The sequence below is a fragment of the Carassius auratus genome, chromosome 17 (assembly GCF_003368295.1).
Source record: "Carassius auratus strain Wakin chromosome 17, ASM336829v1, whole genome shotgun sequence".
In the NCBI taxonomy this organism is placed as follows: Eukaryota; Metazoa; Chordata; class Actinopteri; order Cypriniformes; family Cyprinidae; genus Carassius; species Carassius auratus.
Window position 1 is genome coordinate 9,325,803 of NC_039259.1, and position 15,838 is coordinate 9,341,640.

Genomic DNA, 15,838 nt, shown 5'->3' on the forward strand with positions numbered 1-15,838 from the left:
GGTAAGTTACAGTGGAGAAAGCAAGCAAGCAAGGAGAAAATAATAGCTTTCAATATATTATACAAGTAAAAACTACTAAAAACTTTAATGAAAGTAAAATATGCTGTATTATATTAAATATTCTATTATGCATACATAAAAACAAAATGTTCAGGCCTACAGTTTGTTAATTACACTTCAATAAAACAATAAAAAATCAGAGACTTGGCCTTTTCATACTGTTTATTTCATTTATGTCACTGTAAAACACACATTTGGCTTTCTTGATTATAGAATTCAACAGCAGACATTCACAAATCACTTTTTTTCCATCTCAAAACTAATTTGATAGGTTAACAAATTGACCAAAAATCAATCAAATGCATTGTCATTGTACACTGAATTAGTGTGACATTTTAGTGAGAAATTAGCTGTATTCATGAAAGCTTGATTGATATTTTGGGATTTGCATACTTTTTTCACTCTTCACTGTGAAAGGTTTGCATGCTGTGTTTAATATAGACAATGGTGTGTTAAGCAGGCTGTGTTTGTCTATCATTCCTAACATTCTTTTACCCACAACTGTAAATTTTGTATTTTAACATAAGTATTCCTGTTTTTTGCTTTCTTTATTTGACAAGCCCTGTAATAGTACATAGATTGATACGTCATGTAATCACCAAACTTAAGAAAATGTTCAAACATTGACCCTATTCAAAATGTCATGTACAACCAAATCAGCCAGTGTGACAAACTCTTACTGTATTTGAAATTAAGCACTGTTAGGTTATTATGTTGGGGAGAATTGAGTCAGGCTACTGTTTTTGTTGCTTTTTGTAACCAGGGACACTACAGTACAAGAAGGCAAAATAAGAAAAGCACAATGGTTTGGTGAATCTTTCTCATTTGGAGAGAATTCAAATGTGCAAAATCTTACACACTGTGGGTTTAACACTACCATACAAAATAGATTTATTTCTGGAAAAGATCAGAGTGAAATGCAAAAAAAAAAAAAAAAAATCTAACATACTTAACAGTACTGAATTCTGAATTTAGTGTAACGTAACTGCTGATTTTGCTGTAATTCAAGTGACAAAGTCTTTGTAAATGTTGTCTATTATACATAGCCTACATGAAAGACAGTAAATAGTTTCCCATGCCATGGATTCAACAATTCATGAGAAAGTGAATCTAAAATTCACTACTAATTTGGACTGTTACAGTTAAATGTTCTTTTTACTTTCTAAATTGCATTCTTTTCATTTCCAGACTACATTGCATGTGTATTGACTTAAACATTTCATATCAGTCATCTAGCAACATCCATTCACTGAGACTAAAAAACTAAGCTGTGCTCATTTATTTGCCACGTTTTAATTTCTTGAGGCTGATGGACAAATATTTTATTTGGTTAACAAGTGTGATGGGATTGAAAAAGGTCAGAGCTGTTGAGAGAGTTAAAGGTCACTTTCGCCGTAGAGGGCAGTGGAGAAGGCAGTGTAGTCCAGGGCTCCAGGCAGGGCCCCGGGGCCGGTGTATGGGGGCATCCTGCTGATGCAGTACTCTGCCTGGTCTGGAGGAAGCTCTCGCCTCAACTCATCTGCCAAAATATATGGCTGCAGAAGGAACAATAAACAACAGATAAGAAATATGGAAATCATTTTCTGAATAAAATCAATAAAGTTAAACAACAAAACACAAACCTTGTCTGCAGAGAGGATCCTGAAGGAAGCGATGACCTGTTCAGCTGTGTCTGTGTCCGCTGTCTCTCTTGTCATGAAGTCAATGAAAGACTGGAATGACACAACGCCTGAAGTGTTCGGATCAACCAGCATCATGATCCGGGCAAACTCCACCTCACCCTGAAAAAACACACTCATATGTGACCCTGGACCACAAAACCAATCTTAATTGTTGTCCATTGATGTATGGTTTATGAGGATCTGACAATATTTGGCCGAGGTACAACTATTTGAAAATCTGTAATAAAAAAATAAAAATAAAAATAAAATACAGAGAAAATCGCCTTTGAAGCAATCCATATTACCAATTTAAAAAATCAAATTTTATATTTTTTTACGGTAGGTAATTTACAAAATATATCTTTATGGAACATCTTTACTTATTATACTAATGATTTCTGATATTTTTGACCATACAAGGATTTTTTTGGCTATTGCTACAAATACTACAAACAAAGGTCCAGGGTCACATATATACATTTATAGCAATTTAATTAAATGTATATATACACACACACACACACACACACACACACACACATTTTTAACATAAATATAAATATATTTAATAGTCTCTTTATGCATAATTTATGCATATAATCAAATTTTTTCCCCATAATAAAAAACTATAACTTTTTTATTAATTAATTTTATGTAATTAGAATAGTTTTTTTCTAATACCATTGGCAAAGTAGTTGTTTCTTGTATTGAGCATGAACCTCACAAAATGTTACTATATCTTCTTTAAAAAAGCCACTCACATAAAATAATAATAATAATAATAATAATAATAATAAATATCAAAATACAAATAAAAAATAATATAATTGACAAAAAAAAAACTATTGTAAAATAATGAGACTTGTTTTAATAAGATATAATAATTACGATTTATAAAATATTTCATTATATAATTTTAGATTTTAAATAGTTTACGGTTTTGAGAATTAATTATAAACACAAAACTTTATTAGATTTCATCTTTAAATTAGAATAAAATCAAAATTAACTGAGCATAATAATAATAATAATAATAAAAGTTTTTCATAATCAGTGAACCTATTTAAGGCCCTACCAGATCATAACCCATCGAGATCAGACAGGCTCTAAAGTCATCAGAATCCATCGCCCCATTCTTCTTCTGCATGGGAAAGGTTAAAGGACAAAAGTTGAGAGTGTGTGGTTCACGCAGTGACATGGTCGAAATAATGAAGCAATGTGGAGTAGGGAAAGAGACAGCACCTAACACAGACACACACACAAAGAGACAGCACAACCACAATCAGAAAAAAAACACAAGAGAGGTACATTAGAACTATATACTGCTGCCCAGGGAACTACACATTAGAGGTCATGTTGGTCAGTACCTGTTTGTCACTTACTAAATACCCAAAACTGATCAGGCATGCTTTAAACTCATCAGTCATGTTTGTTACCCCTCTCCAAATTAGTGCCATTTAACTCTGATTTTAGCACAAACTGCATCTATTTCAAATCTGAATTTAAACATACTAAATTCTGCAAATGATCTCTCATGTCAAGCTAAATCCGTTCCACTAAATGAATGGAAAGATAATTACCACTGTTGCACTGCGATGCCTCTGAAGAAGTGAAGGCAAGACATAACAACACAGTGCAAATATGAAATGAACGTGTCTCAGCTTAAATAAGAAAGACTTCCAGATTTTGTATAATGCTCAGTCAAAGTGTAAAGGGTTCAGTTTAGTTGGTATGGTTTAATGACGATTAGGATAACATTCATTCAAGAAGGAAACAGGCGAGTATAGTTATAGTACACAAAGGCTGAATACAGCACCCGATCAAAATGGTTGAAAGAGGATCGGAATTCATTCATCTGCTCCTGGCTGATGCCCTTTGCATCACGTGTCAGAATTTGAGTCTCAATTTCATTAATTGTGCGAGCAATCGTAGTCAAAAGGAGCTCCCAGCCAACACGAATATGCTGCAGAGGAAAGAGAAATGCTGTTGTAAAATCATGATTTGTTACATACATCTCAATTTAGACTGGGGTTTTTCAAATGTTTTTGAAAGTTCAGTACAATATAATACAGAAAAAAACAGTTAGCAGTGTGAAAAACTATTAAAATTTCATACAAATGCTTTCTATTTTAATACATTTTCAAATGCAATTTATTCTCGTGATGGCAAAGCAGTCTTATGATTATTCAGAAATAATTCAAATACGCTGGTGCTTTTGTGACATTTCGTATTACCAATGTTAAAAACATTTGTGCTGTGTGAAATCACATTCTTTGAATAAACTTTTTTTATTTTATAAAAATAATTTATAACATTATAAAATGCCTTTATTGTCACTTTTGATCAATTTCATGCATCCTTGCTGAAAAAGAAATGTGTGTTTGTGTACCTCCATAGTGTAGTTAGTATGTTTGTTGTCAAAGATAAGTGACTCCTGGATGAGTTGGTGATCTCCCTCCAGTCTGTCAATGTTGGGTTTATAGCTGACGATCACATGCTCATACTGCTTCAGCTGCGTCATCTGATCCTCAAGAGTACCACCCACAGCCATAGAACAATGACCAATTTCCTGATAGATAGATAGATAGATAAAAGTACAAGTCTTATGTAGGTCTATCACACTGACACAGGTGATGGCTGAAGCCACTCACCTCCATCCTGGTCTGTATCCAGGGTCCGATGAGGTGGGCTTGGGCAGCAAACTGGCGTCTGAGCCTTTCGTTGGCATGCTGTCGTGCTAACTCCTCCTGCAGTGCACTGTCACGCTGGGGAACCAGCTTCTTCACCTGAATACACAAACACACATCATTATCATGCTTCTGGTTTTGTATTGAAGATCACAGAATTTTTTTTAGAATGGCTTAGAATTCAATATTAACAGATACATTTGTGTTATAACTAAAGAACACTTCTGTGTTTTCTGTGCCGTAATGGAACAGAACGTAGGTCTGAGGTGTGTGTTTGACCTTGTCCCACTTGATGGCAATCTCTTCTGTAGTTATGGTGCTGTAGGGGTTGGTGAGGTCTCCACGAATGCCATAATTCTGGAAGATCTTCAGGACTTCCTGCTGAATGCCAAGGATCGCCTGCCTTTCTGCATCCGCCTCAGGAAGTGTGGCCTTAAACTGCTCGTGAGCTGCTATCAGAGTCTACACACAATGGATAACTTGTTTTGTAATATATACACTATCATTCAAAGTTTGAGGTCAAATTGATTTGTTTTTTGTTGTTGTTGTTGAGGAAATTAATACTTTTTTTTTCAGAAAGAATGTATTAAACTAATCAAAATAAAAACGTTTACATTGTTACAAAATATTTCCATTTCATATAAATGCTGTTCTTTGGAATACTTGTTTACACAAGAAATCTTATGTATATATATAATATAGGACATTTACAAAGACTTTGTCTTTGTCTTGAATTACAGCAAAATCAGCAAAGTGACACTAAATTCAGAATTCAGTACTGTTAAGTGTTATAGGCTTTTTGCATTTCACTCTGAACTTTTCCAATCTCACTATCTGAAATGTTTTTACTAAGAAAAGTTTGAGGACCAAATCAAATTATTAGAATGACTCTGAATGATCATTTGATGTTTTATATGTTCAAAAACATATATCTTTTTTAGAAAAAGTCAGAAAGTAATTCATATTTGACAGCTGGGAGCTGTGTTAATACTAGTCTGTTTAACAACATTAGCACATTAGTGGTGTGTACCTGGACCTCTTCAATCGTGTGCACGATGAACATATCCTGCAAGTCTTCCATGGCTCCCTCCATCCAGTTATTAAAGGGAGCAGATCTCTTTGCGTATTCCAGAAACAACTGCTCCACCGTCTCCAGAAGTTTCTCTGTCCTCTGCAGAATTTAAAAACTTCAAATTCAAACCTTTTAATACTTTGATTTAACAACATAAAAACAACATCATACCTCCAAAGCCTCTCTGCGTTTCTGAGTGAGTGTACCCAGTTGGTCCCAGAGGTCACAGATACTTTGACACCTTTGATTCACTGATGCAACATCATGATATTCCAGCTCACTTTAAAAAGATAAAACACAAGATAAAAGATAAAAGACTTTAGGCCAAAATGTTGTAGAGTCTGTCCCCCTCTAGTGGTTAATAGATGTAGTAGGCTACTCACTAACTTTGTATTAAAGTTAGTTCACCCAACTGACCCCTGATGACCTCCTTTTTCCACGCTCTCCCTTTGTATTTGAAGATTGTACCTCTAAGACTGCTCTTATGATTGGCTATCTACATTTCCTTCCTTTGTTTTTGTGTCTAAACTAGCATTAGTATGCTAATCATCATAACTATGCTCCATAGATTATCAGTTATATCACCCTGTACTTACTGAGATAACAGAAAAGTCAGAAGCTGTTAGTCACTTACTAAATACATGCACACTCACACACACACACCCTAACCAGGCCTGCAGGGAGATAATGAATGTTAAAATAGAAAGTCAGCGATTCAAGCGTTAAAGTATGCTGTAAGCATGGTGCATGTGTATGGATGTCTAGCTATGGATAAGTCGTGTGAGAGATATGAAGCTATCAAGACCCTGTGAGGTGATGAGAAACTAAACATGACAGATTAGTGACAAGGACAAAGCACTTGTGCACCACCATTCAAATATTTGTTCCTGGTAAGATTATTTCAAATATCTCTTACCCTCACCAAGGCTGCATTTATTTGTTCAGAATACAATAAAAACAGAAATATTGTGAAATAGTATTAATTTGAAATATCTGTTTTAATTGTAACATATTTTAAAATGTAATTTATTCAGTATTCTGCAGCCATTACTCCAGTTCACTCTCACATGATTTTTATTTTTTTGAAATCATTCTAATATGCTTATTATTACCAATGTTGAAAGAGTTGAGCTGCTTAAAATATTTTTGGAAACTGTGATACTGCTCAGAATTCTTTGATGAATCTTTGATTAACATTTATTTTAATACATTTTACTAATACATTTTACTTTACTAATATAAATGTCTTTACTATCACAATTTAATACATCCTTGTTGAAATGTCTATATATATATATATATATATATATATGCATACATACATTACATACATACATACATACATATATACATATATACACACATATATATATATATACACACACACACACACACACACACACACACACATATATATATATATATATATATATATATATATATATATATATATATTACTGACCCTAAGGTTTTGAATGGTAATGGCCATACCAAAGTTTCATTCAAACAGCTAAATGAAATGAAGATCAGCAAAAAAAAAGGTAGTACAACATATTTTTGAAGACATTTAGTCTAAAAGGTTATACTTGAGCTCCTGAGCAATAGCAGCAATCTGCTCGACTCTGTCCTGGTGGGCAGAAAGGTCACTCTCAAATGCCTCGTGTTTCCTCAGCAAAGCTCGGAGCTCCATTAAAGATGCTGACTCGTAGTCCTTCCGGGTCAGCATCTCCTCCTTACCTATTGCAATACACATGTAAAACATATATTAAGCATCATTTAGTGGACTTTCTCATCCAAAGTAGCTTACAGTTTATCTTTATGAAAGTCCAGACACCGCTTCAGCCTCAGGACTCACCTGCAGCCCAGGTCTCATGGTTGCTAGCTTTCTGTCTAAATTTCTCTGCTAGGTGGTCCAATCTTTCCAGTCTCCTGATTTCCGTCAGCAGCCATTCCTCATATCCCTTCTCAGCCTGGTCCAGTCCCTGCCATGCACTTGCTATGTCCTACACAGACAAACACATAACAAAAAAAAACTAAACTATAAAACCAATGAGAAACTCTGAACATGTTCACCTTATTGGTTCATTCGGGAATGTGTTTGTGAGCTATATACCTACAAAAATATTTTTTGGGGAAATACTTAGTTGAAAAATGCCCAAAAGCTATCTAGTCAGATAAATAAAATAAAAATAACTAAACAATAAATATATAATACATCTTAATATAAAAACTATTTAAATAAAATGAATAAGACAATATAAACTGCATATTAAAATAAAAATGTTCAAAAGAACATATGTTAAATAAATAAATACAAAAATATTAAATAAAATTAAAATACATGTTAAAAGAAAAACCTATTAAATAAACACATTTGAAAATAAATAAATCAATAAATAAGCAAAGTTGTTGTGTCTAACTAGACATCTAAGTAAAGGTTTTTGTCATGTGTGCGTATGTGTGGGTCAAACTCTCACCGAAACCATCTTGCCCTCAGAGGGCATAAATGCGGGTCGGTTGCTGATGCGGAGTTTAGTCTGCAGGGTGTTGAAGCTGATCTCCAGCTGACACTTCTCCTGCACTTTGGGAGGTTTGTGCATCCTGCGGTAATCTCGGAAATCCTCCAACTTCCGCTGCATCTCCGACATAGTCTTCTCCGGCACACGATTCTCCAGCCAGGGAATGGTACGTCTGATCCACTCCAACAGCTAGAGAGTAGATGGAATATTTATGTGTAATATGTGTCTGTGTGCAGTGTGTGGAGTGTATCTGATGTGAGTTTATGTCTCCTGACCTCACTAGCCAGTCTTTCATAATCCTCCATCAACTTTTCATTTTCCTGATTCACTCCCAGCACCTTACAGATCCTGTTCGCAGCAGTTTCAGCCTGAGAGAGAAACACAGTAAGAATGTAGGTAGAGATGGATAAAAAGATAGTTGATCTGCTCAATCTAAACTCCATACCTGTTCAGCTCCAGCAAAGGCATGGTAGAAGCAGGACACATATGTCATAATAGCTCTCTCATCAGGCTTTGGGGTGTTCAGGATGTCTGCAGGGAGGGGAGATGAGCAAAGGGACAACTACATAATGTTAAGATGGGAATAAGGTGCAAGGGAAGAAAACAGTGGGTCTAGCCTGAGTCTAGAACTTGGTTCCTTCCGAGGTTTCCTACCAAAAAAAATATGTGGGAGTTTTTCTTTGCTACAGTCTCTGGGACATATAGACAATTCTCAGGGTAGATGCCATATTTTAGGTAATAGTGTCTTAAGGTATTATGTCACAAGCATTCTGACATAAAATTTTTGTGAAAGACATATTTTCAATGTTTCACTGGCTAAAAGCTTTGTATTCAGTTTGAACGATATATGGAGATCTGTGGCATTTTCTTTGCTTATCGTTTACCCTCTGCATCCAGCATTTTGGGGATGTCCAGATGTTTTTCAGCAATGTCAAATGCCAGATTCAGATTACCTAATGGATCATCCTGCAAATAGACAAAGGGAGAGAAAAGGCATACTGCTTCACCTTCAAAGCATAAGACATAATACATATCGCCAAAAAACTTAATCAATATAAATCTAAATTATTTCCATGCAAAAGTGAGTGTCAGCGTTCAGGTGTCACTAGAGGAGAGAGAAAAAGTTTAGCTCTAAAATTCTTTGACAAAAATGCAATTAGGATTTCAAATGACAATTTTGTCAAAATCTATCTGAAAAAAAAAATGCTAAAAAAATAATACAGCCTTGTTGAGCACAAATGTCTACAAAAACATTGAACAATAGTAATCAATTCTTCTATTCTGCATCCTAAATGCCCATGTTTATGGGTATTGTGTGTGTGTGTGAGCAGAGTTTGGGGATCAAGCTTTTGTTCTCTGTGTCAATAAAAAGCTGTATTGTAGGACATCAGCAGCTGCAGGGGATCCAGAGAGTCCTGGACCCTCCTGATGCTTGTGTCCAAACTGGGACCAGTGGGGTTCATACTAAATGCTGGATTACCCTGTTCAAGCTCACCTGGAGCCGCCAGTAACAGCTGAAAGGGATAGGAATGTCTGTGTGTGTGAGAGGGGTCTTTTAGTAACTCACCATTGAACTGTCTGACCCTGACAAGCTAAATAAATCCTTAATCTTCAGCGTTCTGATCCAACCAACTAATTAAAACCATAGTACACATACACTCGTTCTCACAGACTTGGAACAAGGCTGGAAACATTGTCTTATTCTGCTTTAATGATTCCCTCTTCTAAGCTGGAAGCAAGGAAATCAATTGGGATACTACTGGCTAAAATGTAAACAGAGGCAAAGTATTGTTTTGTCTTTTTTTAAATGTTTGAACGGCTGAGAGTGATGAAGATGGGTCTCCGTGATTTTGCCAAGTAAGACATGTTCCTGGATCAACATCTTCTGATGATCCTGGATAACATTATTGTTCAAAAATATAGACTTAACCAAGTCCCTTCCCCTAAACCTAACCCTATCCATAGTGTATTCCTAAAATCAGTAGGAAATAGATGATTAACAAAGGTGTAGAAGCACCTAACTCTGGTTGTAAGCCTAAAACAGATATTTTCTGAAAAGTTATATCTCAATTCTGATTGGTTGACTGGAATGTTGTTCTAGGTCTTGTACTAACAAGGATGTTGATCCAGGAACGTTGTACTTGGTGAAATCACGCAAGCACGCTCGATGAAGATGTTAGACACACATACTGTAAACACACACCATTTGTGCAGTGATATCAACAAAAGGGAACATCAGGATGTTGTGGCAGCATGTTATTTAGGACTGTTAGATCAAATGTCCCAAAGGGTCAAAGGTTAATCTGGAGTCACACTTGAGACCTTGTTGAGTTTAGCGTAGTCAATGAGGTCAGGCCTGTGCCTGTGGATGAGAGCGCACAGCGCCAAGCCATCCTTCCAGCTTCACCAGAGAGAGTGGGTCATATTAGAATTAACATAAAAACTTAAACTATATAACTGGAAATAATAGTATCTGTTCTTTACTCATATTAAAATAAAAAACCCAATAAAGAGCATTACCTGACATGAAAGTTTTGAATATTGACATTCCTGTAAGGTGCAGTCTTCCTCTGACACCACAGCAGAAGCCCTTCTTTAGCCGAAGTCTCTGAAAGATGATTTGACAATCATTATATAATTCACACATGGCTGATCTAACTGTTGTTTTTGCTATGAATTGATTGACATATTACTAAGGATTATGAAATTTGCTATTAATAATAATAATAATATAGTTTTGTTATCTGTGCAGTTGTTGTGTGGCATTTTGTGTTTGGGACTTGTTTTCTTTACCTTCAACAGAGATATCCTGAATGGCAAAGCGAAGTATGATAGTCCAGATCATTCCAAGAGTCATTTTCACATTTCCATCCACAATTTCTGTAAAAATATGACTCAGTAAAATCAAAGGGCTAAGCAAGTTAAAATGAAAATACTTTTTTTTTATATATATATAAGATATATATAACATTTTCAAATATGCTATGTGACATGCTGAATTAATAACCTGCATCCCCTCATTTCTTTCTTTATTAAATTTAGGCAATTTATTTATAAAATCCCAGAAATCCAGTTACACTACAGTTGTGCAATAAAGCATACCTTCAGCTCCAATGGAGACCAGTTTCACTCCTTTACTGGTGATGAAATCAAGGGCTTTGTTGACATTGGCTATCTTGTGAAAACGCATCTTTCCTCTGTCAGGCTTGGGTAACCTCTCACCTGCAAAAATACAACATGTCATGAATGAAACTGAATTGGCATATAGTTGTATTACATATTGTTGAGGAGGTTCAGCATGTTTACTTTGAAAATACAAAACTGTCAAAAACCATCCTTATGTTGTAATCATTAGGAAGACAAGCTGCAATTATCGCCATGTTCGTTGTGTTTGCTTGACCAATTATTTTACTTCGACACACTCATCTCTGACTGATAACAGAATCATTTCTGATTGCAGTATTAAAACATGCATGCAAGCTTCTTTGAAACAATATGTATTGTGAATAGCACTATACAAATGAACTTGAAATCAATTTACCTGAGATGACTTCAAGCAGCAGCATTAGTTTGAGGCCATTCCTGAAGTCTTCCTCTATGTTCTCAATCTGTGTCCCAGCTTTCCTCAGGTGAGAGTTACACCAGGCCGTGAACGTCTGGGAAACAAGTTCAATATACATCAACATGTAGTTTTCCAACCACTCATAGACACTCTATGTCTAGGTCTTACCTGTCATGCACACTAATATGCAAATGCAAACTAATATGCCTCTTATGCAGTCCTAGTCATTGGCATAGCATTTGTCCTACATATCCTACACTAAACATTCATTAAATACAGAAAACATAGTAACAAAGCCAAATGTGTGGGATTAGACCATATTTAAGTTCTAACAGGTATGTTTTGATATGATGAAATCCTTTGACACCAGTTTCAGGTCAAAACCTCACTGCAGAGGTAACTGCAGAAGACTTTGCCAACAAAATGAATCTTATCTTGTGCCTTCGCCAAGAGAGGAGGTATTTGGTAGTTCTACAACTAGTTCTCATACACTGAGATTCTGCAGTTGTCCAGACTCATGTACTTTATTTAATCAATGATCTATGAAAGACATTCTAACTATGAACAGGAAGTGTAATCAGATCAGATCAGTCAACAAGACAATGCAATGGCATTGGCATTATAAAAAAATATATAAAATCCAACACACACTTGTACTGAACACATGAGCATCTACACTTGAGTTGAACACCGAGTTCATCCTCCAAAAATAACCAGCACTTAACATCATGTACAATAAGCTACAAAGCTGGAAACTCCAAGCTGCTGTATATCATCCTCTGCATCATCCTATGATTGCTCTCCAGAAACACTTTTAAAGGATATGGGCACTTAAAATTCAGGAACATCTTCCCACATATCAGTATCTAAATTCCAGAGTTAATACCATTTTGTAAAGTTAATGCTATCAGATTAATAATGTACTATAATTGAGCACATAAGAGTTACAGCTTCGGGACTTTTACTGCTTTATGTTTAGAGCCATCGATAAAGAAGCAAAATGAAACTCTATACTGGACCCTTTGATGCAGGCTTGCAAATTAAGATTCCTCCGGCATTAAATGAGTCAAATGAAATTAAACAAAACAAAATACGAGGAACAATATTAAAATGGGTCTTCGCATATTTGTGACAGGTGCAGTTTTATAAAGAGATGGAGACTGGCTAATCTCAAGTTACAGAATGACCTGTGCTGCTTGCCAAAAATATGTAAGCTGCTGCTACTGTGTATAATTGCAGAGGGATAGAGGATATATATATATATATATATATATATATATATATATATATATATATATATATATATATATATATATATATATACAAACATTTTCTCATTTGAATTTGGAATTACAAGCAAATCTAATCTAAAGGACAAAGATTATATAAAGGACATGTTATGACCCAGTAATGCTGGGTATTGTTTCATGGAACAATATATACTGTACTGCTGCCCACATCTGTATTAGGTTGCACTCTCAAATCCACTGCTACCCTTTGCCCATTTTTTTGACTTAATGGAGCATCTTTTTAATCCCTCAAAGCAGGTTCAGTCATTGCTGGGCAGAGGCAAGCTTCACTGTGGACTCCAGATTTCATTCCTCCGAGGTAAGAGTGTAAATTTAGCTCTCTCTGTGGAGTCTGTTTCTGATAAGAGACCTGATGAAGTAGGCTGACATTGAGAAGCGCGATATGAGTGAGAATGCAGTGAATATAACGTGTGTATCGCACTGCTGTGTTGTCTAAACGTACAAGAAGGAATTTCATTCATTCATTAAAGCTGTATGGTGTGTCTGCAGTAACATGCCTGTGAGGGACGATGATCTCTGGAGGAAAAAAAAAATAACCATAACCCTTACATTATAGAAGTAGTATAAATCTGCATCTAAAATGTAATTAAATATGTTTTAAGAAAGGATCTATGCTAATTATAAATACAGTCAGTGAGGTTCAGTTTAAGACCTAAATTAATTATATTGTTAACCAGTGAGGCCTGGACAAGCAATCATGTTTTAATAAACCAATCAGATTTAACAGAGGATTCATAGGCAGACCACAGGTGGAAACTAACTTGCTTCCATAACGGTATTGGGTTATTAAATAGTACTAAATTGTGTGAATAATGTAGAGGAAAAAAACATCACTAAAGTGGTCTTAAATTTGTCTCTATGTGTGGTCTGATATGTAAGTTTAAACACCAAACATGTTTATTGTCATAAAGCAAATACTCATACATTGACTAAATTTGTTCTGAAAGTGTTTAGCCATGATAATCAATGTACATGTTTTAATGTTCAGAGTGTCAGAGTGAAAGAAGTGCTGTTATTTTGCTACAGGAGGAAATGAATGAATCAGTTTAAGTGGGTGTGAGCCTGCAAGACAGAGAAAATCCACTTATGTGAATCGAGTCTAAAATCAGATTGGATCTGTGGATTCTTCAGATTAAGATCACCTCACCTGCTTAAGACACAGTTTAAAGACCCTCAAAGCAAAACCCCACATTAGGAATCTCTTTGTGTTTATTCTGACCATTAAAACAAAACAAAAAAAAATTATACACCAAATCTAGAGTTTGATATTAAATAAGTTATAGCCTACATGTCACTAAAGCGCCTGACCAATTCAATTCAGTGTATATCTGAAGACACTATAATTGACTACACAATAAATAAAGGTGCTGTTTATACAAAGAATTCCCCGCCAAGGACACCGGATTAAACTACAAGGCCATTTGGCGGTGTTAAAATTAGCCCATGCATGCATTCTAATCCCAAGGACGTCATCCAGTGTTGGAAGCATCTGTTAACAGTCCGCATTCCATTCATATCAGAAACAGACACAACGAGCCGTGCTTTGCTGTGCTATTGTTAGTTCGGTACCCGCTGCATCCATCCTCAGTGTGCGATCCAGGCCCCTCCGTGATACTGACAGACCTCAGAGCCCTTAACGGGACAGGATTCCTTTGCAAACAACTGATAGCTAGATCTAAGCTAAATCATAGCTTAATTTATTGACAGACAGACAAATAAATTAATAAAAAAGATGGAAATACATCAAGAAAATATGAGAAAATATACAAAGAAAATACACATGCAAATATATTAAAGTTAACTTTAAACTTAAATGACATTTCTATCTTAACTAATTAGCCCTGGACCACAAAACCAGTCAGAAGGGTCATTAAAAACAAAAACATTTAATGTATGCATTATCCGAAAGCAGAATATAGGATATGTAAGTGTTCCATTGATGTATGGTTTGTTAGTACAGGACAATATTTGGCTGAGATATTTTAAAATCTGGAATCTGAAGGTGGAAAAGAAGAAATGAATAAGAAATGCATATTACTAATGAAAAATTAAGTTAAGTCATTCTAAATATATTGAGAAAATTGCCTTTAAAGTTGTCCAAATTAAGTTATTAGAAATGCATAGGCTATTGCTGAACAAAAATTACGTTTTGATATATTTACAGTACGAAATTAAAATATATATATATCTTCATGGAACATGACCTTTACTTAATATCCTAATGGTTTTTGGCATAAAAGAAAAATCGATAATTTTGACCCATACAGTGTATTTTTGGCTATCGATCGATACAAATAAACCTGTGCTACTTATGACTGGTTTTGTGTTCCAGCACAAACTAAAACTGTTTGTCTTACCTTCCGTTGCTGTTTTTCCCATGCTGGATCCAGTAATAAATCCCGGTCCCATTCGTCCTCCTGCATCATGTAGTCGTCCGGTTCATATCCATTATCATATGGAACGGAAAGCTCAATCTGAGTCATCATTTTCAAGTGTTATATTCTCTTATTTGATGGGTAACTTGTGATATTCTGCTTCTAAGCTAGAGTTTTGAGTGTAAGTGGAATCTTCAGTGCCTCAGGTGTCTCTCTCTCGTGTTGGTTTCTAGTCTCGCGGCTGCAGAGCGCGAGCAGTGACAGCAGTGAGAGGAACGGCTGTCAATTAGTAACGATGGGTCACATGACCTCTTCTTCTTCCATCCGCAGAACGTCGCCTACATCATTTCTCCTTAAACAAATGTAGTCTTAAAAGCTTCCTAAACTCTCAACATTTGATATATATGTTATCTCACAAATCATTTCAAATCAATCAAATTTGACAAATTAGTTGATGGTGATCAAGACTTCCGCATGGGCTGTGCGAAAGGTTCAGCACTTTTAAGGCTTTTTTCTTTTTTTTTAAAATAACAATTTAAAAAATAAAATCAAATAAAAATCTGCAATCGACCTTGCAGAACTGAGCAAAAAG

At 35.3% G+C, this 15,838-nt stretch overlaps 1 protein-coding gene across 2 annotated transcripts; it reads right to left on the reverse strand.

The window, feature by feature from the left end:
• Positions 1-204: 204 nt before the first annotated feature.
• Positions 205-15,529, reverse strand: actn2b (actinin, alpha 2b). Of its 2 annotated transcripts, XM_026285640.1 has the most exons (22): positions 15,229-15,529; positions 11,541-11,655; positions 11,102-11,221; positions 10,793-10,879; positions 10,520-10,607; positions 10,322-10,400; positions 8,884-8,965; positions 8,445-8,530; positions 8,275-8,367; positions 7,958-8,188; positions 7,336-7,483; positions 7,067-7,217; positions 5,652-5,760; positions 5,439-5,579; positions 4,688-4,870; positions 4,373-4,507; positions 4,111-4,290; positions 3,533-3,684; positions 3,089-3,161; positions 2,797-2,862; positions 1,683-1,841; positions 205-1,595 (listed from the first exon to the last, which is right to left on the reverse strand). In XM_026285640.1, exons 1-22 carry the CDS (start codon positions 15,355-15,357, stop codon positions 1,437-1,439), a joined length of 2,766 nt encoding a protein of 921 aa, XP_026141425.1. In that variant the 5' UTR covers positions 15,358-15,529; the 3' UTR covers positions 205-1,436. The 2 variants fall into 2 exon arrangements, with proteins under 2 accessions (XP_026141425.1, XP_026141424.1); XM_026285639.1 differs by lacking the exon at positions 3,089-3,161 and having other exon boundaries at positions 3,538-3,684; positions 15,229-15,528.
• Positions 15,530-15,838: the final 309 nt, after the last annotated feature.